We start from the raw sequence: 25,303 nt of genomic DNA, 5'->3' as shown, positions 1-25,303 counted from the left end.
TTTTATTCAGATCTCGTGCCATGAGTGGGAAGTTAATCGAGTTAACCTAAATTGAATCATATTTTACTTTAGTGCTTTTTAAGATATATCAAAAAAAAGCAACTGTGGTTCATGATCATTTTTGTCTTTTCACGTTGACTCTTTTTTTTTTGGTTATTTTTAGGTGGAGTAAGGGGCTGATTTATGCTCTAACATTTAAATAATATTAAAAAAGTAATTGAAATGTGCATTGCACAAGTCAACGCACAGAGGAATGTCGCGGTCTTTAGGCGGGGTATGTGGTCACGTTGCTGTCAAACGAATGCTTCCAAGGCGGTTTCCAAATCATCTCAGCATCCTCTCTATCCTTGGTCAGTGTATGTCCTGAACAAACCTTTGATTTGACGTCAACGATCTTTTTTTTCTTCATCTCTCTCCTCCTTGGTTTTGATGCCTAGCCCTACAAATTTTCAAAACTACCCCTCAATTTGTCTTGCCTTAAGATTTGGTGCATGTTCTCTTGGTTTTTAATTTTTATCCTTAACCAATGGTCCTTTTGTAAAGTTTTGATTTTTTTTAATTTCATCTTTAAATCTCAATTTGTTGTGTTTTTTTTCCTATTTTGGTTCTCATTCTTCTAAATTTTTTTTCTTAACCCTTTTGTGCAATTGTTTTTGGTTTTCAATTTGATCCTTTAATACAAATTTATGGTATATTGATTTTTTCAATTTAATCCTTATTATTTTGATTTTTTTTGTTCTTTTGTTAAAATTATTTTTCTTCTCAATTTCACCTTTTAGTCGAAGATTGTGATTGCCCTCTAATTTATTTTTTATTTTGATTTTATTTCTATTCTTCTAATTGCTATTTTTTGGGTTTTTTTTATGATTTTTTTTTGAAATTCATCATTCAATATTTGTTTTACCGAGGTTTTCATGGTTTTTTCATGTATGGTAACTCTAGTCTAATGACCCATATCATGAGCCTGATATGTTAACACGGGTCAACATCCTTTTTTTCTTGCTTATTTTCCTTTTGCTTTCATTGTTTGATGTTATTTTTTTTAAAAAAATTAGGTCCATAATTTTCTTCAATTTCTTTCGTGTTGGATTATCACAGTCTCATGACTTGATTTATAAGTTTTTTATGTTAATCCGGGTTGGTTTGCTTCTTACCATCCAAGTTACATATCTATCATGCTACCGAGGGTTGGTTCATGCTAATTTTTTATTCAATTTTATACTTCTAAAAGTTTTTTTTTCAAGTTATTTTTTTTTAAAAAAAATTATTTACTTACTATCATTGCCAAAAAAATTTTATCCTGTAATTAAAATAAATCAACTTATTATACTGTTCAGAGCTATGCCATTGGTTTTTTATTTTTTTTCAAAACGTACTTATGGTGTCTGGACATTGTTTTTACTACGGAAAAAATATGGCTACGTAATGCGGGCCCACACCTAGTATATAATATTATCAAATACCCTTTCCCTCGTGGAGGAACTTAAAAAAATGAAAATGCGGCTGAAAATGAAATCAAGACTATTCAAAACCAACAGGCACCGTCTAATTCACTGGCACTTTCCTGGATGATATTTTTGTGTGTTTGTTTGCATAAAGTTTAATGACAAAGTTATAAAATCTTATTAACATCTTCTTGTTAGGATTTGTCAAGCTTTTGCTCAATTTGAATTTGGTATTTTGCAAAATAGGTTTTTATTTTATTTTTAATATAAATATTCAGATCAGCTTGTGTATACTTTGAATCACAGATCCTGAAATTAATAACCTTGTAAAGTTTTAGTGGTACTAAGATTTATAAGATTTAAACTAATAATTTCTAGAAAATAAATTCAGAATTTGATTAAAATTTATAAAATTCAAACTCATAACTTTTATAAAATAAATTTAAAATTTAATTAGTTAAATTACACCACGTTCGATCGTAGTGTTATAGCTAAGTCTTATTCTTATAGTATGATGTCACCATGTGGAAGAGAACGAGTTAACCCACTCATCAAGCTGTTACCTTCTTTAATTTGGTCCGTCATGAAAGGCCGGCTGACCTTTTAAGTTTTAACTCTACATCTAACTTGGACTCCAATGCCTATAGAAAGTCTCTATCAAGGTTAAATTTGTAAGCTTAACACCTACCCTACTGTTTATTTTTTGTGGTAGCTTCTCCTAATGACGTTATAAATGTCACGAACAGGGCTCACGGGTCCAGTCTTGTCTTTTTTTCTTTATTTTTTCGAGTAATTGAGGGATGAAGGATCTTGAAGTTTGAACAATAGAGTATGGCCATTGAAGTTTTAATGTTGGTGGTTGTATTTTGAGCAAACAAGAAAGCAAGTGAATTATAGGGGACCGATAATTTACTGTAAACCACTCTTTTATTTTTTAGTTTTTGGTGCCGAGTATTGACTTTTAGCTGCTTCTACTACTTGGAAGACAGTAGACAATGAGCGTTAAATAAGATCAGAGGAAAGTGATGGCACAACGTGTACCAAGCAATTTCTTCATCATTTTGATTAGGCACACACTAGGATTTGTTTCTTCTTATTTGTTTTTGATTGCGAAGCTCTTGCAAAACTGTAATCCTTACTAGGATAGTGGGTGCATGTCTTCATTGCAAACAAGAACATGAAGTGACGATCATTTTTAAATAATTCTTTGTAAATGATGACAAATGGTTGTTTTTCAGTCAAATTTGCCATGGATTCATGTTTTGATCCGAAGACTGCTATGGTGGCTTTAATTGTCCTCACCTCAAGACAAGATGGAGAGAGACGTGTATTATTTATTTTTTTGTGGTGGGTGACATTGTTTCTTTGACAAATCAAATAAACTACTCATTACAGCAATTTCTTTACCTTACTTTCAAATTCCATGCTTTTGAAACTAAAAACACGGTCCACTGGTCATCACAACAATAGTCATAATTATTAAACAAGATCATGATGACTTAAATGTAGACCACCCAGTGGTTAGTTGTATACACGATCGGTCTTTACTTGCCCCTCTATCGTGATGTTCTTGCAACGAATTATGATATATCACCAAAAAAAATAAAATAAAAAAAGAAATTGCTATGATAGATTTCGACTTGGACGGTACCTGTTCAAGCTCTCATTTAATCTTTCTGAAGAAAAAAGCTTTACTCTTCTCCCTCTATTGTCTCCAATTCTTTCAAAACCAGCTCCCAGCGATCTATATTGTTGTTGTAGTCTAGATTCAAAGATGACCACTCATTATTCATAATCCCACCTTGAATCAGAATGGAGAAAAGGCAGAAGAGATGATTAGCCATGCCAAAAAGAATTTCCCACCGAACAAAGCATCTTCGACCTCAAGAGCCGAAAGCAATAAAAACCTCTAAAACCAGCAACGAACCCACTTTTTCTCGGGAAGATGAGTAGGGAGGACGGGGTTGCTTCCTCCTTTTGGGTTGGGTCATGGGTGCTATCCTTCGCAGCATGCATCTCTTCCATCCTTTTCCTCAATTATTAGCCACAGCCAGGTTAATATCCATCCTTTCGTTTTTACCCTTTTCCCTACTTCCTAACAAATAGAGCCTAAAACAAACTACACATCCCTACACTGCTTCCATGTTGAACGGATTATGGCTTGGCCCAGGGCACAAAAAATATAGTAATGATATACATTGAGGCCTACATATTATCTAACATTTCCTGGTAATAGCATGATGATTGGCGCCGAAGAAAACTAATTGAGATTAAAATAAGGCAGTAAGTACACACCTAACACATGCAACCAATTATTATCTTATTGACAGTTTTAGGAACAAGTATGTGATCAGTACACGCCACCTTAGACCAGTGACTCCATTACAATGTAGAAACCAAGAAGTTGGAAATTGAAGAATTTCAGACAAAATTCCAAGCAACTCATTGCTGGCTGAACTAACAATGAATCAGGCATTCACTTACTGCTAAAAATACAAATCCAACTTTGATCGATTAAGATATATGGATGACTTCCATCTTGAATTTAGTAGCATTACGGTCAAAGTGATGTACCTAAGATAATTTATTGCAACCGCAGGCTTATTCTCACCATGGAGGTTATTGCATCTCAGCAAAACCTCTCCACATGCCGTCCTGGTTCTTTAAAGATCAAATATATATCAATAAACACGAGCCTTTGGTGGGAAGGTCTCAACCTCATCATCCAATGTGTTCATGTGAACTGGCCTGTAATCAAGTCGGACCTTCTCCTTCTCCCAATACCTGCAAATCCAACAAGCACCGTCGTGTTAACATGAATGAATAATGAGAGGTTGACTTGGATGTAATCACAATCCTCCAAACTAACAGGTTGACTCATCATTTGAATTGCTCCATTTCAGAATTCAGTTTCTGCTATGATAACAGGAAATCTACATCTTCGATTCAAATAAATAATCTTCTGGTAGAAACAAGATATAAGACTTACCCCAGAGTGTGCTTCATCCATTTCTCATCATCTCTTTTCTGCAAAAGCAAAGCAACTTACTTTTATTGCAAGAAAACTGGAAGCAAAAGAGAAACAATTAACTTAAGAGAGAACTAGACTAACAGTGAAGTCTTCACGGGCATGTGCTCCTCTGCTCTCTTTCCTGGCTTCAGCAGAGTGCATAGTTATACAGGCATTTATCAAAAGGTTTTCCAACTCTACAGTCTCGATCAAGTCAGAGTTCCTGTTAAAAGACATGACAATTGAAGTTCAAACAACAAAGAAACTGCAAATAATTTGATCATCAACAGCCTCAACTGTAATATACCATATTAAACTCCGATCTTTCACTTTAACATCATGAAAGCTTTCCCATGCTTTATCAATCAAATGACAACCTGCAGAAGTAACAGGGTAGGAACAATAAGCATAGTAAGATAAATATAACCAAAATAAAAATTGCCTCAAAATAATGGCAGCATAATCAAATTGAAAATTGAAAATAGTAAAAAAATAATTAAAAAAAAATTAGAACTGTGGGACTGGTATTTGAATCCTAAGCCCTTCCCTTCAAGTTCATGCAATAATAACTCAATTTTACAATTCATGCAAAAAGGAGAAAAAGAAAGGGACAAGGAAAAGGGGAAAAGATTGGGACAATCAATATCCATTAAATGCAGCTAGAGGATGGTATGCTAGAGACCGTGATGGTTTAATTTAATGTACCAACAAGAGGAAGTAGTGATAGTTCACTTTACTAGATGAACATGCATTCCACAAAACATGACCTGAGAGTTTTGGAATTATAGCAAGACAAAACAGTAGTTCATGTAAATTGAGTACCCTCTTCCAATGTTTCTTGCGTGCGAAACACTGCAGCATTGCTCTGCATTATCCTCTGCATATTTAACCGAATTTGTGAAGTTGGAATTGATCCATTTGAATTTCTTAGTTTATCCAGCCGTGCAATAGTTCTCTCCCCAGCATCCTTTTCCAAAGGTTTCTGTTTCTCCCCTGCAAAATGAGATTTGAAGACATCAAATCCTCGAGCCTTTCTTTTTCTTTGTATAGGAAACTAAATCCTAACACCTACCCCATCGCTAATTCATCTACAGCAATTAAACATTCAACTTGCCTGGTCTATGGATCTCAGCTACTCTATTTGCACAAGCTCGGCCAAACACAACAATGTCAAGAAGAGAATTGGCACCAAGTCGGTTGGCACCATGAACTGAAGCACAGGCTGCCTCACCAGCAGCCATTAGTCCAGGAATAACAGCATCTGGATCATCACCTTTAATGGTTACTACCTGAAGAACATAATGAGCTACAGTTACGAAAGCAGGATACTAAAAATGAATTGAGTACGAGTGTGATGGAATCAAAAAACAACATTGTGTGATTTAAAAAAATATTATATTTTTGCTGATTTGAAATGTGCTCTTTCATGAACATGTTATACTGAAGCATGATAATTTAACCCTAAAGCACCTAGTTCTAAATATTTTCTCAATTGATTATTTAGCCTTCTGTTGGTTTATGTACACTTTTTTTTTTAGGTTTATGTACACATGTTTTATAGCGTCTGACTAGTGACAATAGCAAAACCCAAAAGATGCATTTCTTTAACTCTCACCTCTCCATGGTAATTTGTGGGGATTCCACCCATGTTATAATGCACAGTTGGTAACACTGGGATGGGTTCCTTTGTAACATCCACACCAGCAAAAATGGCAGCAGTTTCAGAAATACCAGGAAGCCTCTCCTTGAGCACATCTGGGGGCAAGTGATTCAAGTGCAGATAGATATGGTCCTTCAAAGGTCCTGTCAAAACAGCATGAAATTCGTTCTATATATTAAACTGAGTATCCACATCAGATAGAGAGCAGGTACTACTTTCAATCCTTGTAGTCTAGTGTAACAGGGCAACCTATGGATATATAGCTTCTCACTCAAACCTAAAAGTAGATATCGGTCCAGGCATAAATAAATGTATTACAACTTTCCATGATTCATAAGAAACAAGCTACTGTGAATATAAACTAGAAAAGAACAAAAATAAACATAAGAAATATTTCTTACTAAAACCTACATTCTAGTCATACAAAAATCTACTGTTCTGAGAATCTGTTCTAGATCAGCTCACAGTTCAAGTCAAATCTTCAGATACAAGAAAAATAATGATAATAAACATACACATAAAATCTGCTAAATGCATTTCATTAGCAAATATCTGGATCTAGTTATCAAGCATACCTACACCGCGACCTTCCCGAATTTCCATGGTCATGGATCTTGAAACAACATCTCTTGAAGCAAGATCCTTGGCTGTAGGTGCATACCTTTCCATAAATCGCTCACCTTCACTATTCCTAAGGATGCCGCCTTCACCACGAGATCCTACGTGACACAGATAAAAAATAGAATCACACACTGTTCAGTTTAAAATGAATCAAAATCAGTTTATTTAGAGAAAGTAATCATGCTACATTCATATCATGCAAAAAAGAAGAAGGAAAAAGACATGCAACGTGTTTTCCAAGTGAGCTGAAAAAAGAAGCAACCTTCTGTAATGAGGCACCCAGCCCCATATATGCCTGTAGGATGAAACTGAACAAACTCCAGATCCTGTGGAAGTATACATCAAGAAGAAAATAAATACCTGGATATGAAAACTTCTATATTACTCACTTTAGGTATGAGAATCACAGCTAACCTCAAGTGGAATCCCGGCCCGTGCAACCATTGCATTGCCATCTCCAGTGCATGTATGTGCTGAGGTTGCAGAAAAGTATGTTCTACCGTAGCCCTGAGAAAACATACAAGGATACAGGTAAATTGAAGTAAGGCATCTTTTTCAAGTACTTGAAATCCAGCAAGCATTGGCTACAATATAGTACCCCTGTGGCCAGAATTGTTGACGCTGCACGGAATCGATGCAATGTCCCATCTTCCATATTCAATGCAATTACTCCTTGGCAGCTACCTGTTCATCAAATATCAATAAGCAGTCAACTTACAGCATATGCATCCTCCAAGTATAATAACAAGAAAATACAAAGTTTATTCTATGTAAGGGCCTAAAAGAAAAAAAAATAAAAAAAGCAAGAAATTCAATATAGATAATAAAATAAATGCAATGTAATAAAGCTTAAAAGTAAATACAGCTAAAAATGAACCAAAAAGGCACCACTTAATGTAACATCTTCAATATGACCTATGCGGCAACAATACAAAATTATCTTGAACAATTATGAGAAACCATCAACTAGCCTTATGGCAGAGATCTGATAAGCTCAGTACCCAAAATCCCTTGAAGCCCATGACGTAAAGATGTTTCAACCAATTAGAGCAACCATGTACAAATGGTTTTAGTCCATGTACATGGAGTTTGGTTAATGGAGGATGATAAGGTCTAAGGGTAATAATGGGAAAAAAAATAAAAAATTGTATACCAAATCCATTCCCTCTATTATTGATGTTTTCTATGATTTGGAGAGACTTAAAGGTTATCATAAATCCTCCAATCTTTCCTCTCTTTGGAAATAAACCCCAAAACAGGCTTGGAGGGTTTAATCCCTCTCCCTTCCCTTTAAAACCCTCCCAAACATAGTCTGAGATACACTGATTGTTTTATACCACCAAGCACAGACAAGTGAACACTGTTAGAAAAAAATGTAAATGATATTTATAAACATACCGTCATTATTCATTATTAGATCCAGAGCAAAATATTCCACGAAGAATTGTGTATTGTGTTTCATAGCCTGGCCATAGAGAGTATGCAAAAGAGCATGCCCAGTTCTATCAGCAGCACATGCACAACGATATGCCTGCCCACCTGTAAGAATAACCAAATATTAGAAAGCTATTAACATAAAGCACATTACTCTGCAATCTCAAATCACCTTTTCCAAAATCTAGACTTTGACCCCCAAATGCACGCTGATAAATTTTTCCATCTTCTGTTCGAGAAAATGGTAAACCATAGTTCTCAAGTTCAATGACTGCTTTTGGCGCCTCCCTACACATGTATTGTATGGCATCCTGATCACCTGTGCAAATATCATAGAACATTGATGTTCAAAAACAAAATTTAGTCATGAGCATCACAAAATGTAGATTGTGATATTTGTGTGATGTTCATAAGCCCCTTAGCCTAAGTCCCAATTTCCCAAAACACAAAGATCTTTCAAAATGAAAAGCGGTACCCTTCAGCAAATATAAGGAATACACATGTAATGCCAGTGGTTTACTGTATCAGATGCCAATTTATCTTTGACTTTGTAAGAAGAAGATAAGTATAAAGGCAGAGCAGCCTCATTAAATGTAGGATAATTACTTGCATCACAGTAAAATCTCAACTTTCCAGATTCAATGTAATGCATACACTACAACAAAAAGTTCCTAGTTCGATCAAGTAACATACCCAACCAGTCACTTCCCTTGACAGTGTCATACATGTGCCATCTCCAATCATCTTCAGTCATATTTCCCAGAGCGGCATTAATACCACCCTACAGAATTTAGCATTACATGGCATATCAGTAATACATCCATCCAAAAAGAAGCAGACTTCAGATATCAGATAGTGGAATCCCATTAAGTGCAGTTAATGTTTATACCTACAGTAACTACACCTGATCCAACAGCGAAAACATAATATAAAAAAAGTCATAACAAGCAAAAAAAGAGGTGTTTTCTTATCTGAATCTTAAAGACAGGACCCTAAAGCTCACATGCCCTTATGATCCCCAGTTAAAAATCACACTAAGCACAAAGACAGCACATGCCCTTATAATCCTCATCCCCCATTCACCCAAACTGCTTCCAAAATATTACCAACGGTTAAAAATATGAACCTCGTATCCTAGTTAAAAATCATACTAAGCACAAAGATATCACATGCCCTTCTGATCCTCATCCCCCATCCACCCAAACTGCTTCCAAAATATTACCAACGGTTCAAAATATGAACCTCGTATCAATAGCAAAACCACCCCCAGTGGTTTAGAAGCCCTTATGTCTCTCAGTAAACATTGTATTCTTCCAACCAAGAATGAATTTAGGAAACCAAAAATGTTGATCCAGCCATCTTTCTACACTTAAAGTATGCACAAATCATATAATATCAGCTAGAACATAACTCAACCACAAAATCTTCGATACATCAATATTTATACTCTACCACCTTCAAGCTGGCAGCATACCTGAGCTGCAACAGTGTGCGAACGAGTGGGAAAAAGCTTGGTAATGCAAGCCGTGTTGAATCCATGCTCTGAAAGTCCAATAGCAGCTCTCAATCCCGCACCGCCAGCTCCTACCACAACCGCATCATAAGTATGATCCACAACCGTGTACGAGGATCTCCCCCCAGTCTATCAAACAATCCACCACAAACATCATATAATCAAACAAGCAAAAATTTAACCTAGATTATTTCGAAAAATCACAAAAGCAAGAAAACAAACAACAAACAATTATCAAGAGCCGTGCTAATTTTGATTTCCAGCTTCTCTCAGCAAACTAGTAAACTAACTAGCTTTTTTAAAAAAAAAAAAACAATAACTCATAAAAAATCGAATTCCTAAACAATTATAGAAAAACCCTCGATAGTAGAATCTAAACAGAAAATGTAACCCTAACATAATACAATCGCATAATATTGAACAAAAATCAACTATTAAAGAAGCCTGAAAATCACAATCAAGTAACAAGTGAGCTATCAAAAACCCTACGATTCAGATGAAAATGAAAAGAAGAGACGTACAGTATCGGTGGAGAAAAATCTGGAAATGTGAGATCTAAAAGAGTCATTAGATGATCTCTTGGTTGAACAAGGAAGGCGAAGGCCACGAGCCACGCACCGCCACATCTCTCTTTTCTGTTTTTGTGTTTGTTACCTGTGATGGAGAGTTTGCAGTGAAGGAGAGTTTGTTATAATATTCTCTATCAATCTGAGAAACGGGGAGAGAAGGGGGCGTGTGTTCTATTTTGTTTAATTGCCAAAGGAAAAAAAGGAAAACATCGTCGGCATTTTAAGATAGATAATTGTATTTTCTCTTCTCTCGAAAAAAGAAAAAACAAATCTAAATTTAGTGTCCGCTTGTCCTGTATTTTATAAAAAAAAATATTTTTTTATTTTAAATTATTTTTTTATTTTTTATTGTTTTGATATACTAATTTTAAAATAAATTTTAAATATTAAAAAAATATTATTTTAATATATTTCTAAATAAAAAAATAAAAAAAACAATTTTCATTATATTTTTAAACACCCCTTATTAAGAGACTAAATACTTCATATTTGAACCATTTACATGGTGGCTCGGTGGTAAAAATTTGGGAGCAAGAGGTTTGCTCCCTCTGTGATCTCAGGTTCGAGCCATGTGGTTGTTCATATGATGACCACTGGAGACTTACATGGTGATTAATTTTAGGACCCATGGGTTTAATCGAGGTGGACGAAAACTGATCAGGACACCCATTTTAAACTTAAAAAAAAAAATACTTCATATTTAAAATGTTGCTATCATGTTTGTGATCATTTGAGTCATTAAATTTAAGTAAAATAGTATACAAAATTATTTATTAAATTTAATTTTATATGTATAGTATACAAAATTATTTATTAAATTTAATTTTATATGTATCAAGACATTTATGTTATAGCAATCCCAAATATTAAAATAAAAAAATAGTTAAAAATGATTTAATAAATTCAAATATCATGGACTTGGGGCATGGGTGTTGGATCAAAATATTTATTATAACAATCCCAATTGTAAAGTGAAATATACGAAAATTCAAGACAATTCGAAATTGCTTTCTATTCCTCATTTTCTTTATTTTAATCCAACTATTACCATTTAGATAGTATTTAAGTACACTAACAAAATAAAATAAAATAAAAAGAAATAACATGTCTTTCTATTATTTATATTTTAAAATAATAAAAATTCGATCTCAAGTATTTTTTTATGTCCTTGTCTATCCATTAAACAGTCTTTTTTCGGAATCTTGTTATTTCAAAGTTTTTGTGCTAAGTCAATCATTCGTGAAGAGTTGGTAGACGTTGATAGACAATAAATGATGCAACGTGGCATGAGTTTGGAGGGTGATCATGGTGATTTAGGAGACCACGAGAGCAACTTCAATCGATGGTGACGTGGCAGTTGTTGCGGAGAGGAACCACGTTGGCGCTCTTTTTGGCCACGATCAATTTTTGATGGAGGAGGTAGCCACGTAGCCCAGCAACCTCACCATTAAACACCAAAAAAGTATTGTGCTTGTCAAGGGGTTGATCACAAGCGTGGTCCCTCTACTTAGTTAATTTGATCAATCGAATACCCTACTTCCAATTTAATTGATTGGGTCCTTCTATTTTCAGTTTTGTGATATGAACCCTCCGTCCAATTTTCGAATATAGCAATATCACAGGATAACGAATAAGATGGTAGATGGTAAGGTTCTTATTCTTTTTCATTAGTAAACATGTTTTCCTAAGCTCGGTTGGTGTTTTTTTGTTATTATTATTAGTTATAAAAATACAGAGAGGAATTAAAAGAATTTTTACGTGCTTTCCGGTCAATTTTTCAACAAAATTCTAAGGAAAGGGACAAATTAAAAAAAATCATATTATTTAGGATGAGATATTAAGTGTTTTTTCTTCCTTGAGTTCAGAGGGTTATATATATATATATATATATATATATATATATATATATATATATATATATATATATATAATTTAGCCTTTATTCTAAGAATGCTTAAAATAAAAGCAATCACAGCGTGAGAACTCTAGAATAATTGACCTAACCCCGCCCTGCCTCCCTCCCCGACATGCACGCTCACACACACAAACACAAACACAAACACAAACACATAAAATATGTATTAAAAGAATAATTGTTAATTTGCCAAATTTAATTTCTCATATGAATGTTTTAGGATATTAAATGCGAAATTCAATAATATTTATCATAGTCAATTTAATTTATTTCATATAATTATTTTTTTAATTTAGACATAGCTTTAATTTGAATATTACAGGAGCATGGGTGCCAATATTTTGCTTAGCAACATTGATTTATGATTATAGTTGTAGCTAATTATAAAAGGTCTTTTAAGGTTTAATTTTATTTTAAGCATTTTAACTTTTTCGTTGTGCTTTGAAAAATTACACCGTGTTATACAAAATATTAAAAATAGATTAAAAGATAAAATTATCTTTATATATAATATATTAGAAAAGATAGATCATATCCACACCCAACATTTTTTTTTCTCTTTCTCTCTTTAGTTCTAATATGTCTCTCCTAAAATTCACAACCTCTCTTTCATAAAACCTAAAAATCTAAACCATAACTCTAATGGTTCTCTTCTCTCAAATCTAAACCAAAATTTGAATCCAAATACTCTGATTGTTAGATCCTACCCCATCTAACTTGGATCTTCAATTTTGATTACTTTTAATCATAATTGATAATTTCTCTTTTAGGGTTTCTTAGTTTGATATGCTATTAAGTTTCAATTTTTATTTTTTAGGTTTTATCGTGCTTGATTTTTATAATCTCGTAAATGGATTTATAGTTTCTTATGTCGGTGATTTATAGGTATTTAATGCTTAATTTTGTTAAATGAATGAGGGTCTAGGACCCTTGGATGTTGCATAAAAGAAAAATCATGATGTGATTATCGCAGTTGTAGATAAGCCTCTCGTTGACTCTCAATAACAAGTTGACACCAAGTTTAATGTAGTTGAACTTCTTGAAACTACATATTTTTAAGCATTCAAGTGAGGATCTAACACTACAAGATGAGGATCTGATCTAAGCATGTTATGTGGATAGTATAACATATATTTTTAACATTAGATTAGGCTTAAAATTTTTCAAATTATTCTACATGTAGTTTTTTTTATGGAAAGCCACCAGCTTGATTATAGACAAAGCAACAAGAACGTAGTTTTCTAGGGAGGCAATGAAGAAGCTTCAATTAATGATTGAAAATTATCCTATGCCGTATAAGTTGACATGGTTGAATGGAGACACTGAAGTAATCGTTGATAAACACTGTCTTATTTCTTTTTTTATGGGATAAAAATATATTAATGATGTTTCATGTGATATAATGTTTATAAATACATGTCATATTCTGTCAGCACTACTATAAATATAGAAGTTGTGGTCATATATTTTAGATGTATTTAGTTGTTTTTTTTAAAAAAACTATTGTTACGTGTGGTTTAAAAAATATGTGCTGTGTGAGCTGAGTTAGTAGAATATTTATGTCTGTACTGTATAAATGCATAGCCGTGTAGGAGCATGGACTCAATTGATTGTTTAAAATGCTATATATCAAGTTTATTTTTTCACAAAATAAAATTCGAGTGTCGTTTAGTGAAATGGTGGGGAAGCATGGACTAAATTGTTAGAGGAAAAAAAAAATTAGAAATATTATGAAACTTCAGAGATATTGTTAGAGATTTTTAGATAGGAACTAATAACCCTCAAAGTTGGATGGCACATCTCAATTATAATATAATGAAGAAGAATAAGAACCCATTTTGTATTGCGGTAGAGTTATTTTTCAAAGTATTTTTAATTTAAAAAATACATTAAAATAATATATTTTTTATATTTTAGAATTTTTTTTTACATTAGTATCAAAACGATCCAAAAATAGTTTTTTAAAAAATTAATTTTAAATATTTTTTTAAATTTTAGACAAACAACTTTTTAGCCATAATACCAAATACTCTCTCCATTGTGTAAGTCAAAATCATGTTAAGCCTCTTAACAAACTGAGAAAAATCATTTAAATGCTTGTCTGATGATTAAAGGTCTTTTAAATGTTTACATGAACAAAATGTGGTGAAACTAAATTTATGATATGGTATATGAACAACTCCGAAAATACTAAATCACATCTAAAACATAGAATTCATAATAAAAAAGAAAAATAAAAAAATAACGTAAAAATGAAAAAAGAAAAGAATATGTAAATGCTTTGAGTGCGATGTTTTACAAATGAAAAATACAGATTTTAAGGTGGTCAATTAGGTAATTGATAAATGATATGGTCAGTCCCTCTGCTGTTTTTGTTTTTTAATCCAGCCCCTCATCATTTTAATTTGTTAATACGATGTCTGTACTTCATGATTTTGTGTAAAGTGGACCTTTCATCTAAGTCAAACTGTTGAGTCTGACCAAACATGTCACTAAAGTGGGTCATTTAACCATTGAAAACTTAAAAAAAAATATTTTATTAAAATTGTGTTTGTCTGGTTACACATAAAAGTGATGAGATTTTTTCAATCTACTATTTCCTTCAGTTTTTTAATAATTGATCACAAATAAAAGCTCTTCTAGATTTTTTAAATAATTGGTTACCATTTTTTAATTAGTCACAAAAATCTTTCCCTCTATAAATTCATTCTTTAGTTTAATTAATATAATAATGACTTTACATTACTTAACATTAACTATCTATATATTTTAGGATTTTGAAAATATAAATTAGTCAGTTTAATTTTACACAACCCAATTTTTTCAATCATCGGAAAAATATATTTTTTAATTTTTTTATATTAAGTACTACTTCAAATTTATACCCAAAAAAAAATTAAATTTTGGTCCGGGTTATGAAATAATGACACGCGAAAATATTGTTCAAAACTAATGCTTGACTAAGATGGAATTGGATGGAACGTCCACATATTAAAAAAAAATCGTGAAGTACGAGAGGCCATTAACAAATTAAATTGTCGAGGGACCAAATCAATGAAATCAAAATTATGGAGGGACTAACAATGACATTCTACCTTGAGAAATAAAAATGACCTGGGTTGTTGCACTGGAGTACAAAATAATAGTTTTGGTTGTAAGATAATGTGTTTGAAATTACCGTTAAATTATTTTTTGTGTTTGAAATTACCGTTAAATTATTTTTTAAAATATTTTTATTTAAAAATATATTAAAATAATATATTTTTTATAATATATTTTTAATATTAATATATAAAAATGACAAAAAAATAATAATTTAAAACTAAAAAGACAAAATTCAAAAGTTTTTAAAAATACATTCCAACCACAAAAACAAACACTACCACAGGGAGTGAAGTGAGCATGAATATGCTAAGGTTTTGTTTGTTTTTGCATTTAAAAAATATTTTTTAAAAAATCTGATTTTTTTATTTTAAATTAATATTTTTTTATTTTTTTATATTGTTTTAATATGCTAATATCAAAAATAATTTTTTTAAATATTATTTTGATATATTTTTAAATAAAAAAATTTTTAAAAAATAACTATTATCACACTTTTAAACATAATAGTTGTGGTAAATTAAGATGGAAACAAAGACAATGGTAATATTGGCATAAGTGACAATGGTAAGAAAAAATAAAATAGTTGGATGATAAAAATAATAGAAGACAATTAATTATTTAACTGATAACTTGCAATGAACTGTTATTTTTAGTTTTAAAACTTTTACCGGTAGAGTTTAAAGAAAAATTAACCTAGTATATATAATGGGTTAATTCACAATCCAATAAAAAACATGTTTATTTTATTTTATTTTTTTAAAAATAATATTGTTATAACTATTTTTTTTTTTAAAATTAAACTAGACTAACTCACATAATCAATAACTCAAAACTTGAACTGGGTCATGAACCGGGGCTCCGTTTAGTAACTTTTTTGTTCACGAAATCAAGATGTCTAATTTATCGGTCCGACTAAAAGAATGCATTGATTAAATTTGGATCGGATCACGTCGCCAACAGGCAAGAAACCCCATGAAAGCCTAACCACCTATAAATGTAATTGGGCCTACGGAACCTTTTGTCATTTGCTGATGGGCCTAGTGTCTGAACTTCTTTTGTTACTCTCGATTAAGCTCAGTGGAAAGGATAAAAATTTTGCGAATTTGTCCCTCCTGTCCGTCGGCAATTCGCAAAACAAATTAATAATTGGGAATTTTAGCATTAAAAAAGAGAAGAAGATAAGGTTTATCAGGTAACATATCAAGATACAACTGAAATTTTTTGGTTTGAAACTTACGGATATGTATTCTTTTATATTTAATTTTTATTAAATAAAATTAAAATAATAAAATTCAAACTTATAATCATTTAATTATTAAATTTTTAGTATTATATTACAAATTATTTCAATCTAAAAATTTAATATAATTTGTTCAAAAGAAATGGATGACTCTTGTAATTCAGGTTGCTGTCCAAGAGAGCCCACGAGATAAACCCACGACGTGCAGCTTCTTAAACCATAGGGAGAGGCGATGCAACCACTGGCAGATTCATTAAAACAAATCCACGAATCATTGAGAAAGAACAAAACAAAACAACCTTGGAAAATGAAAGGAAACCTAACACAGAGTTGATTGAGGATCATATAATGGCTAAATCTTCGTGTGATAGTGAAATGACTTCCATTCCTCGTGGAATGATGTTCTTTCTGATATATTATCATTAAATTTTGGTTGCTGGCCTTATCCTTTTTGTGTTTAATTCGAGAAATCTAACCCATGCATTGCATGCCAGAGATTATGAAGGAATATATATATATGACAGATACTCATGGACAGCATCGTGTTAGCACATAATTTTTGTTAGAAGGTTTTGCATCCCTGAGAACTTGGAAGAGAGAATATTAAGTTCTCACAGCCTGTAATCAGCCTTGTGTTACACAAGGTGTTTTGCAGCCCGCAGCCTATAGCCCCAAGATTTTTTTTGGTTGGCAGAAACATTCGAACTGCTGATATCCATTAGATTAGATGAGGTTTTAATTATGTTAATACATGCCAGTAAAAAATATTATGGAATTGATGAAACGAAAATCTAACTTAATCATCTTGTCAACCAAAAGGATTAATTCAAATATAGCTATTTTGAGAAGAATAAATAATTATACAGGAATCTAAAATTGTTTAGCACACTATTATTTTTGTGTTTAGTTGCGCATTTAATTATTTTTTTATCCACCAATTTAATTGAAGAAATCAGATGAAGTGAACTTTGTACTTGAATTGTTTCTACGCAACCCCACACGGTAACGTTTTGTAAATAAATTTTGTACATCCAATTAGGAGCAATAGTTCAAGGCTTGTGCCACTACCGCAGGCTCATCAAAGCAGAAAAACAGTAACATTTGCTTGGCCATCCGAATAATGTGGTGTTATTTAAGACAAATACTTGATAATTAATGAGCCAAAAAAAGCAATACTTTAGTTTTCTTGAAAAATCAATCAGAAAAAAAAAACATTGAAATTTCTTGTTCAAATACAATATTTTTTTTTTATCTTGAAAACTAATAAATTAGTTTTTCAGTTTTTTTTTTAAATTTGGACTGAGTTTGAAGAACACATTTTAGAAGTTCTCTACAATTTTTTCAATACAAGTTTTTTATTGTTTTTTAAATGGAAAACAAATATAAACAATACAATTATATATATATATATATATATATATATATATATATATATATATAAGCATTTTTTAAAAATGTAAAGGAATAAAATTATTTAGGACAAATACTTGATAATGAGTGAAATTAAATTCGAAAACCATGTTTCTCATAAGTTTTACATTTGCAATATCATCAATTATTGATCTAATAAGTCATGACATGTAACTTTCTCCTTCAAGATTGTTATGTCACTCCTTTTATGGCAATCATCTTATTAAAAAATCTCTATCGTTTGTATGCATCTCGAAGAAGACTTGTGTTCGTTTCCATCTGACCACTAGTTTCAACGAAAAAGGACATGACGTTCGCCGATTAATTATTGGGCTTTTAGAATAGGATTTGTGTTTCCTTTTCCATTAATTTTCTTCCACTTTTGTTAGAATAAGATAACATGAATACATTAGGTCTCGAGTTGCCCCAGTGGCTGGCAAAGAGAAGGAAAAAAAAACAAAACAATTAATCTTGATGAACAATATTCAATGAATAATTAGCTAAGAACATGCTAGACTTGACACCTACAAGTGATGTTGCTAGAGTACATAGGAGGCCTCTGCAGGGCCGTAAACTGAATTATCAGCAGATCATTTTCTTGTTTACTGGTTAAATAAATTATCAAATAGATGGAAGATGCGCCTCTGTCATATATACAAATCTGTACTGAATATCATGTATATTATTGAAGAAATCTTTAATATAATTATTTTTTTGTAAAAAAAATACAGTACCAACCAACTCATGCAGGCTTTAATATTTGTATAGATTAGGGTATGAATAAAAAAGGAAGAAAGAGGCCAGCCTCTTAGCTGGAAAAGAAGGTGATCAGCACTAGTGTTGGGGAACTGAATAATTAGAAAAGAAGGGGTCCTACGCCTGCAAACAATATCGAAGATATGCATGGGACCAATCAAGAAAGGCTAAAGAAACTACTAACAACCAATTTATAACGGGAAATAGGAGAAAAGGGAAACGGGGCAGCCTCCCAAACGACAAAACAGCCTTTGTTTGCCTCAGTTTTCATTCCATTTGTGCTCTGGTGAGATCCAGAAAGTATCACTTTCCTAGAAAGTCACGGGGAAGCTCACAGGAGGCCCTGCGCGCGGTTCCCTGTTGTATTGGTACTCGTAGGGTCCAAAATATGTCACCGGGAAGCATCCTATGTTAACACTTTGTTTTCATGATGAGGCCTCGTGTTTCTCTTATATATATATTGTGATTAAGATCGTTGCCTATAAATACTTTCAAAAAATAAAATAAAATAAAATAAAAATAGTCATGTCTTCCTTATCCTGGAAATCTGCAATATCTTCATGGTGGGGACTCGTTGAATGGCTATGAATGCTTATCCCCCCCCCCCTCTCTCATATATGTGTGTGATCTACTATATTTTATCTTATTTTCGGACTTATTGTTTTCTGATAAATTTTATCTTGAAAAAAAATATATCTTGAAAAGACAGGTGATATGTAAAACTTACAGGTTATCTAAAATCTCGACTCCTAGTTGAGATGGGATATTGATATTATGAACATGTAATCCGAGAAAAGTAATATTTATACGTACTGATAGTAATAAAGTGAATTATATTGAAGAAAAAACCATATGACAAGCTCTATATGAATGAATAATTACTCCTTAGTCCCAGCATGGAGGGACCTAGGGTGAAAGTAGGATTTACAATGCGGGGAAGGTAGAGGGTTGTGGTCCTATAATATTATCTTGGGGTGTACACATCGATTTGTTCACAGATATCAGCTGGTATATCATCAAACGCCCAAAGAGACTTACTAAGCCGTTGGAACAATCCAGTGGTGCTCAAAGCTTCACGCACAGAGATCAAGAACTTCGTTTTGTATATATATCCAACATATATATATGCATATGGGAACGCAGAGCTAGGATGAGGAATAGAGTGGTCTCCATTGAAGAATTGATGGCATATATGCATGCTAGCTGCTGCTGTCCTTTATCATGTAACTGTGAGTAGGTGCTTGACTCTTATGGGCAAGCCCTTGGGAAAATCGACAAAAGGAAAGGCAAAGGCTTGATCGGTATCAACCAGTTCCCAGTGGAAGTTGAGGACCAAATGGTGGATGAACACGGCCATTTCTAGTTTTGCCAATTCCGATCCTGCACAAAGTCGCGGTCCTCCCCCAAATGGCATGAAGTAATTACTACTCGTCGTCCCACTCGAACTTGTAGAAGCACCACGAGCATTGTTATGCTGTTGTCATCATCGCCATTGATAACATAAATAAACAAAAAAGCAAGGTAGCTATAATCAATATACAAGCATGAGAAATAATTGTCATAAATACCAAAATAAAATAAAATAAAGAGCAAATATTCTCGTCTTCTTAAAGACCAGCACCATTTCAATTTAAGCGCTAATTCATATACGTACTAATTTCATTTAAGTGTTAAATCATATCTTAATTACATGACAATTCTAATTAATTAATAATTTCCAAGATTGATGTTACTAACACATCCTAACAGTTAAGATTCGGAATTTTTATGCCAATTCTTTGACAAGTGGATAGAGATTTGAGGACTAATTAATAACGTTTTTACTCAAACTAGATATTTAATCTGTGACAGATACCGACCCTAAAAAACAAGTAGGATTTGACTGCCTCTACCTCCTTATCTGACGAATCAAAGGAGTCCAGATTTACAGAAAACATAATCAAGCTGGGAAAGATTTGATTACACGTCTCTCCCGTTCTAGAATTAAAAACCAGCTTGGTGAGGAAGTTAATCAGATTAAATCTAATAATCTGAGAAATCAACTCATTATTTATTTAATCTAATTATAACTTGATTTAATTTTAAAAAACATATTAAAATATAAATAAAATTAATTTAAATTAACCCAATCAATCCAAATTAACTTACTTAATTGTAAATAAAACCAGGTTTAATAACTTATTCACAGTCGAGACGACGGAATTAAGTCGCTTTCGAGAAATCAAAACACATTGAATGGTAAAATGGACATATAAGTAGCAAAAGGACAAAACAGTAAAAGACAACGTCGATGGCTCGATGTCAAAAACTAGTCACGGACAATTGTCAATAAATGCTCACAAAGTCACTTCTATGTCGTTAAAATGTTCAGTGCCCAATTTAACCTTCTCTCGATTGAGCAATTATTCAGTAGAGTTCTGGGAAATACTACCTCCTCGAGTCCTTCATATTTATAGTATAATAGCATAAATATATTTTATATTAATATATTGTCCATTTTGTCTCTTACTCTACATTCCTACTTAATTATTCCATGATTTTATTTAGACTACGTCGTTTGGATAAAAATAGTTTCATGAAAAAAGATAAGGTGTGTGGATTACAAGGATTCCAGGATAAAATTAAATATAATAATAGGTTATATACTGACAGCATTATATGTGAATGGAGACTGAGACAACAGTCTTTTGACAGTGCTTGGGTAATTACCGGTGTTCTGATAAAATGATGGATGTTGTTTTATAAAATATTTTTTTATTTAAAAATATATTAAAATAATTAAAAAACAAAAAAAATTATTTTGAAGAATTTATTTTTTAAAATAATAAAACGATGATTCAACTACTCCATCAAATGATTTTTAAATATTATTCAGTAATACAATGCAAAGTGTTTTTTAATTAAAAAATATATTTTATTTTTTATATTAGTAAATTAAAAAAAATTAACTTTGATAGTACGAAGAAGAACAAAACATTTATAAAAGCATTTTTAAAACAGAAGCAACTTTCGACTAAAGAACAATCACTCCCTGAAAGCAACGAGATTTTAAAAAATAAAAAATAAAAAAGCATGCAAAGGCAATCAGTGATGCACGTGCACATGAGAGGCCCACATCCACATGCGGCTTTAAAGGCAGAGTGAGACCCATTGTCCTCACAAGCAAAACATCTTGTTTAATGATGGTGACAGTTCATCAGTAGGGTGGTCTCGTGGGGGTTTGACTACGCTCCTTCCTTCTTTTGCTTTCAACGGTTTTGTTGGAATGTTTTCATTGGTTCACATCATCATTCAGTGCCTTATCTACCTATACAATCTTATCTCCATTTCCCTATTTTTTTTCTTTATTTTATTTTATTTTATTGTTATGGGTTTGGTCCATATTTATTTTCAGTGGCTCCCTAAATTTATTTTCAGTGTTTAAAAATAAAAAATATATTCAGCATGACATAATTTTTTTTTATAATACACTTAACATAGTTTTTTTCCTCTCTAAAACCTTGAGCCCTTTAAAAAAATAATATTTGCGATAAAAACTATATGTGCACATATATCATAGTCCATTTTTTATTTATCCATAGTGGGTCTTTTTATAAATAACCCCTCAGTAAAATAATAATATTCCCCCTCAATAATTTCAAGAGGGTTGCGGTTTTTAACTTTGACCTACTTTATCTTAACCGATCTTATTGATCTAAAATTTAAAAAATTAGTTTCTTAAAAAATCTGTAGTAAATTAACATTTTCCATAGCTTTTGTTGCTATTTTTTTTAACTAATTTAAATTAAAGAAAAAACTATTCAAGATCATGTTAAAGAAGCCAGGAACAAACAATTATGATAGGAAATGCTGCTAGTGGACCCTTGTGGAAGAAGACCAAATTGAAAAATCTACGGAACCTTATAATTACTGTGACAGAATTATACGGCGTGATTATAATAATGTCTTAGAAAATAAAAAAGCATGTCTGTCATGGCTTCAAAGCTGTACTACTGACCTGCCATCTCCATGGATTGAAGTGTTGAGGTTGGTCGAAAAGAGTTGAATCTAAATGGACGGCTGAGATCACTGGTAGCACTTTCCATCCACATGGAATGTCGTACCCTTTAAAAGAAAAGAACAGTAGATAGAGTTGATTAAACTAATTAATATAGTGATATGCTTAAGGTGAGAGGAATCTAATACAACTAGGTTTATCTTACCCTTGTACCGAACATCTTTTAGAGCTTTTCTGTGAAGAAACCTGACTACGTTTCCAAGCCTCAGTGTCTCGCTTATAACCTTCACAAGGTTGTAAAAGAGCATGTATATTGAATTTATTCGTGTTAAAATAAAGAAAATTCGAAATATTTCTGATAGTAAAAGAAAAGTTAATTAAAAGGAGCTTACGCATTGGGTGAATTCCATTTTTTTGTAATCATCCCAGTTCAATTCCGTCTCTCCTGACCGTTTCTTGGCTCTGGAGATTTGAATATGTTCTTCCTATATTCAATTAGAATAAAGATATAAATCCAAAGCATCTACTGTGCATAATAAATGCTGCGAGGTACTGATAGAGTAGGAAGTACAGATTATACTGTGAGGTACTTTTTAGTTGCTTACTTTTAACTGTTGAATAGCACCAGGACAAGCTTGCAAGAAGTAGATGGCTAGAGCTATGGACACAGAAGAAGTTTCATGGCCAGCAAAGAGCAAGCTTAAGATTAAGTCAAGGATTTGCTCCGTAGAAAGATTTGAATGCTTCAAGACCCATCCAAGAAGATCATCGTCTTCCAAGTTTTCTACTCCACCCTTCGTTTCAGCAATTCTCTCCTCCATCTTTTGCTCTATAAATTTCAAGATGATTGATCGAGACTGCATGTTATAAACACAGGACACCCAAAGATGAGATGAAGATACGATAATATCATGACCTTTTTCTTGAATCGTTGCCTTTTATGGTTAATTAAAGTAAGATTACCTTCAAGGCTTTTCTATATGGGGTTCCAGGCAAATTTAGAGGAGCTGAAACCACTCCTTTCATGAAAGTAACATACTCTTTTTTCAGCTGCTCAGTCTCTGGCTTTCCAGGATCCAAGCTCATGATATGTTTTGCCATCAAATTGAAGGTAAACTGCAATTTCCTTCATATGCTAAGTATTCCTCTCGAATATAGAATTCAGTATTGAAATTCATTTTCTTGGCATTGCAAGTTTGAAGAATTACCTTCTTTGCTTCATCTTGAGCTGAAAATGTACAATTCTCCTTCCAAGAGCTAAGAACAAGCAGGGTTTGCTTCTCCACTTCTTTCAATAGATGAGTTCTTAACCTGGCATGGCTCAAAAAGTTGAGAGATATAATCCTCATGTCTCTATGCATGTCTCCAACAAGAACCAACATGGACCATTTTCCAAGAATTCCACCAATACTTTTTGGATAGCTGCATTCAAATAATCTTCCCTCATTCTGTAGTATAAATCTGTTAAGTCCAGCATCTGCGGATACTATTGTTGGCTCCCCAAACAAATTGGACTTGTAAATCTTTCCATACCTGCATATTATAATCAAGTTTTAAGTGGTATGATTAAACAAGGTTTCATTTCTTGGTTCTGGCTGTCAATCTTGTTTTCTCGGCAGTCTTAGTCTTACCTTGATATGTGCTGTTCCATGAATTCTCCTATTGAAGTAGCAGAGTAAGGCTTCAGGTAGCCAATGGTTTCTCCAAGAAATGGCCACCCCATGTTGCCTGGCGGGAGATTAAATCTTACTTGCTTTCTTTGCACGAGAATGAAGAGCAAGAGTAGTGATAAAATCGATGGAAGGAGAAAGACAACAAGCTCTGAGTGAGACATGGAGCTTGACTGACTCTATGTCTCTCTCTCTCTCTCTCACTCTCTCACTCCTCCCCTTCCTCTCCCTGTTGAATTTGCTTAGCTGTTCTAAGCAAAGTGAAATCAGATAGTATATACTTTCGAGGACTTCACCAATATTGTAAGGGCCGTGGAGTTTTAATGTTCTAGAAATCGTTTTGATGGAGCTGCTTGTAATGAAAACATGGAAGCCAAGCCTCCTTTTATAATGTTATTTTATGCTAAAAAAGAAAAAAGAAAAATGGTCATGATGTTGTATTTCCATGCATTTTATCTTAGTTTTATTTTACTACGCTAGTTTCCTTGTCATTTGCGTTATCCAATTATATAATTAATATTTTGTATCAATTTGTACTTATTTTCCGACCTTCTCAAACCCATAAAATTAATTTTAATTTCATTAAAATATTTCACAGTATTTTATAAAAAATTGTTAGAAATTAAAAAGATGCTCTTCACATCAGTTGGTAAAAACAACATATTAATTCTGAGAAGTATAACTTAATTGATCAGATCTTGAATTTACTCTCTATAAATTACCAGTTCGAGTGCCATAAACTTTAAGGCTACTATAAATTTATATGGTCATTAACTTCAGGGTCTTGGAGAATTAATCGAGATGCACGTAAACTGACCCGAACACCCACAATTAAAAAAAAAAACATATCATGTCTCTTTCCTCCACAAACAAATTAAATAGAAAAAAACAGGAAAGAAAAAAGCTTTATTTTTTATTGTAATGCATGGTATCATTTGTTTTAATTTAAAATATTAAA

General features: G+C 32.5%; 2 protein-coding genes across 2 annotated transcripts; both read right to left on the bottom strand.

Annotated features, from left to right (window-relative positions):
- Positions 1–3,748: 3,748 nt before the first annotated feature.
- LOC133673182 (succinate dehydrogenase [ubiquinone] flavoprotein subunit 1, mitochondrial) lies at positions 3,749–10,455 on the bottom strand. The gene is made up of 16 exons (XM_062093877.1): positions 10,205–10,455; positions 9,645–9,812; positions 8,864–8,951; positions 8,343–8,489; positions 8,135–8,275; positions 7,335–7,420; positions 7,151–7,243; positions 6,999–7,062; positions 6,691–6,834; positions 6,071–6,258; positions 5,570–5,744; positions 5,278–5,448; positions 4,763–4,832; positions 4,558–4,678; positions 4,435–4,472; positions 3,749–4,229 (listed from the first exon to the last, which is right to left on the bottom strand). The coding sequence occupies exons 1-16, from the start codon at positions 10,307–10,309 to the stop codon at positions 4,127–4,129; spliced, it is 1,902 nt and encodes a 633-aa protein (XP_061949861.1). The 5' UTR covers positions 10,310–10,455; the 3' UTR covers positions 3,749–4,126.
- A 9,039-nt stretch (positions 10,456–19,494) lies between these two features.
- LOC133672985 (cholesterol 22-monohydroxylase CYP90B51) lies at positions 19,495–24,719 on the bottom strand. Its single transcript, XM_062093564.1, has 8 exons — positions 24,307–24,719; positions 23,884–24,208; positions 23,639–23,791; positions 23,281–23,532; positions 23,068–23,160; positions 22,881–22,959; positions 22,676–22,782; positions 19,495–20,152 (listed from the first exon to the last, which is right to left on the bottom strand). The coding sequence occupies exons 1-8, from the start codon at positions 24,507–24,509 to the stop codon at positions 19,898–19,900; spliced, it is 1,467 nt and encodes a 488-aa protein (XP_061949548.1). The 5' UTR covers positions 24,510–24,719; the 3' UTR covers positions 19,495–19,897.
- Between the last annotated feature and the right edge of the window lie 584 nt (positions 24,720–25,303).

This window comes from Populus nigra, chromosome 14 (assembly GCF_951802175.1).
Source record: "Populus nigra chromosome 14, ddPopNigr1.1, whole genome shotgun sequence".
NCBI lineage: Eukaryota > Viridiplantae > Streptophyta > Magnoliopsida > Malpighiales > Salicaceae > Populus > Populus nigra.
Note: the sequence above shows the minus strand (reverse complement) of the source record. Positions and strands in the feature narration are given on the sequence as shown.

Coding starts and splice junctions, on each gene's coding strand:
- LOC133673182 (XM_062093877.1), bottom strand. CDS start 10,309: ATGTGGCGGTGCGTGGCTCGTGGCCTTCGCCTTCCTTGTTCAACCAAG. Junction 8,952..9,644: donor CGCACACTGTTGCAGCTCAG/GTATGCTGCCAG, acceptor TAAATTCTGTAG/GGTGGTATTAATGCCGCTCT. Junction 5,745..6,070: donor CCACAAATTACCATGGAGAG/GTGAGAGTTAAA, acceptor TATGTTCTTCAG/GTAGTAACCATTAAAGGTGA.
- LOC133672985 (XM_062093564.1), bottom strand. CDS start 24,509: ATGTCTCACTCAGAGCTTGTTGTCTTTCTCCTTCCATCGATTTTATCA. Junction 23,161..23,280: donor GTGCTATTCAACAGTTAAAA/GTAAGCAACTAA, acceptor AATTGAATATAG/GAAGAACATATTCAAATCTC. Junction 22,960..23,067: donor AAATGGAATTCACCCAATGC/GTAAGCTCCTTT, acceptor AACCTTGTGAAG/GTTATAAGCGAGACACTGAG.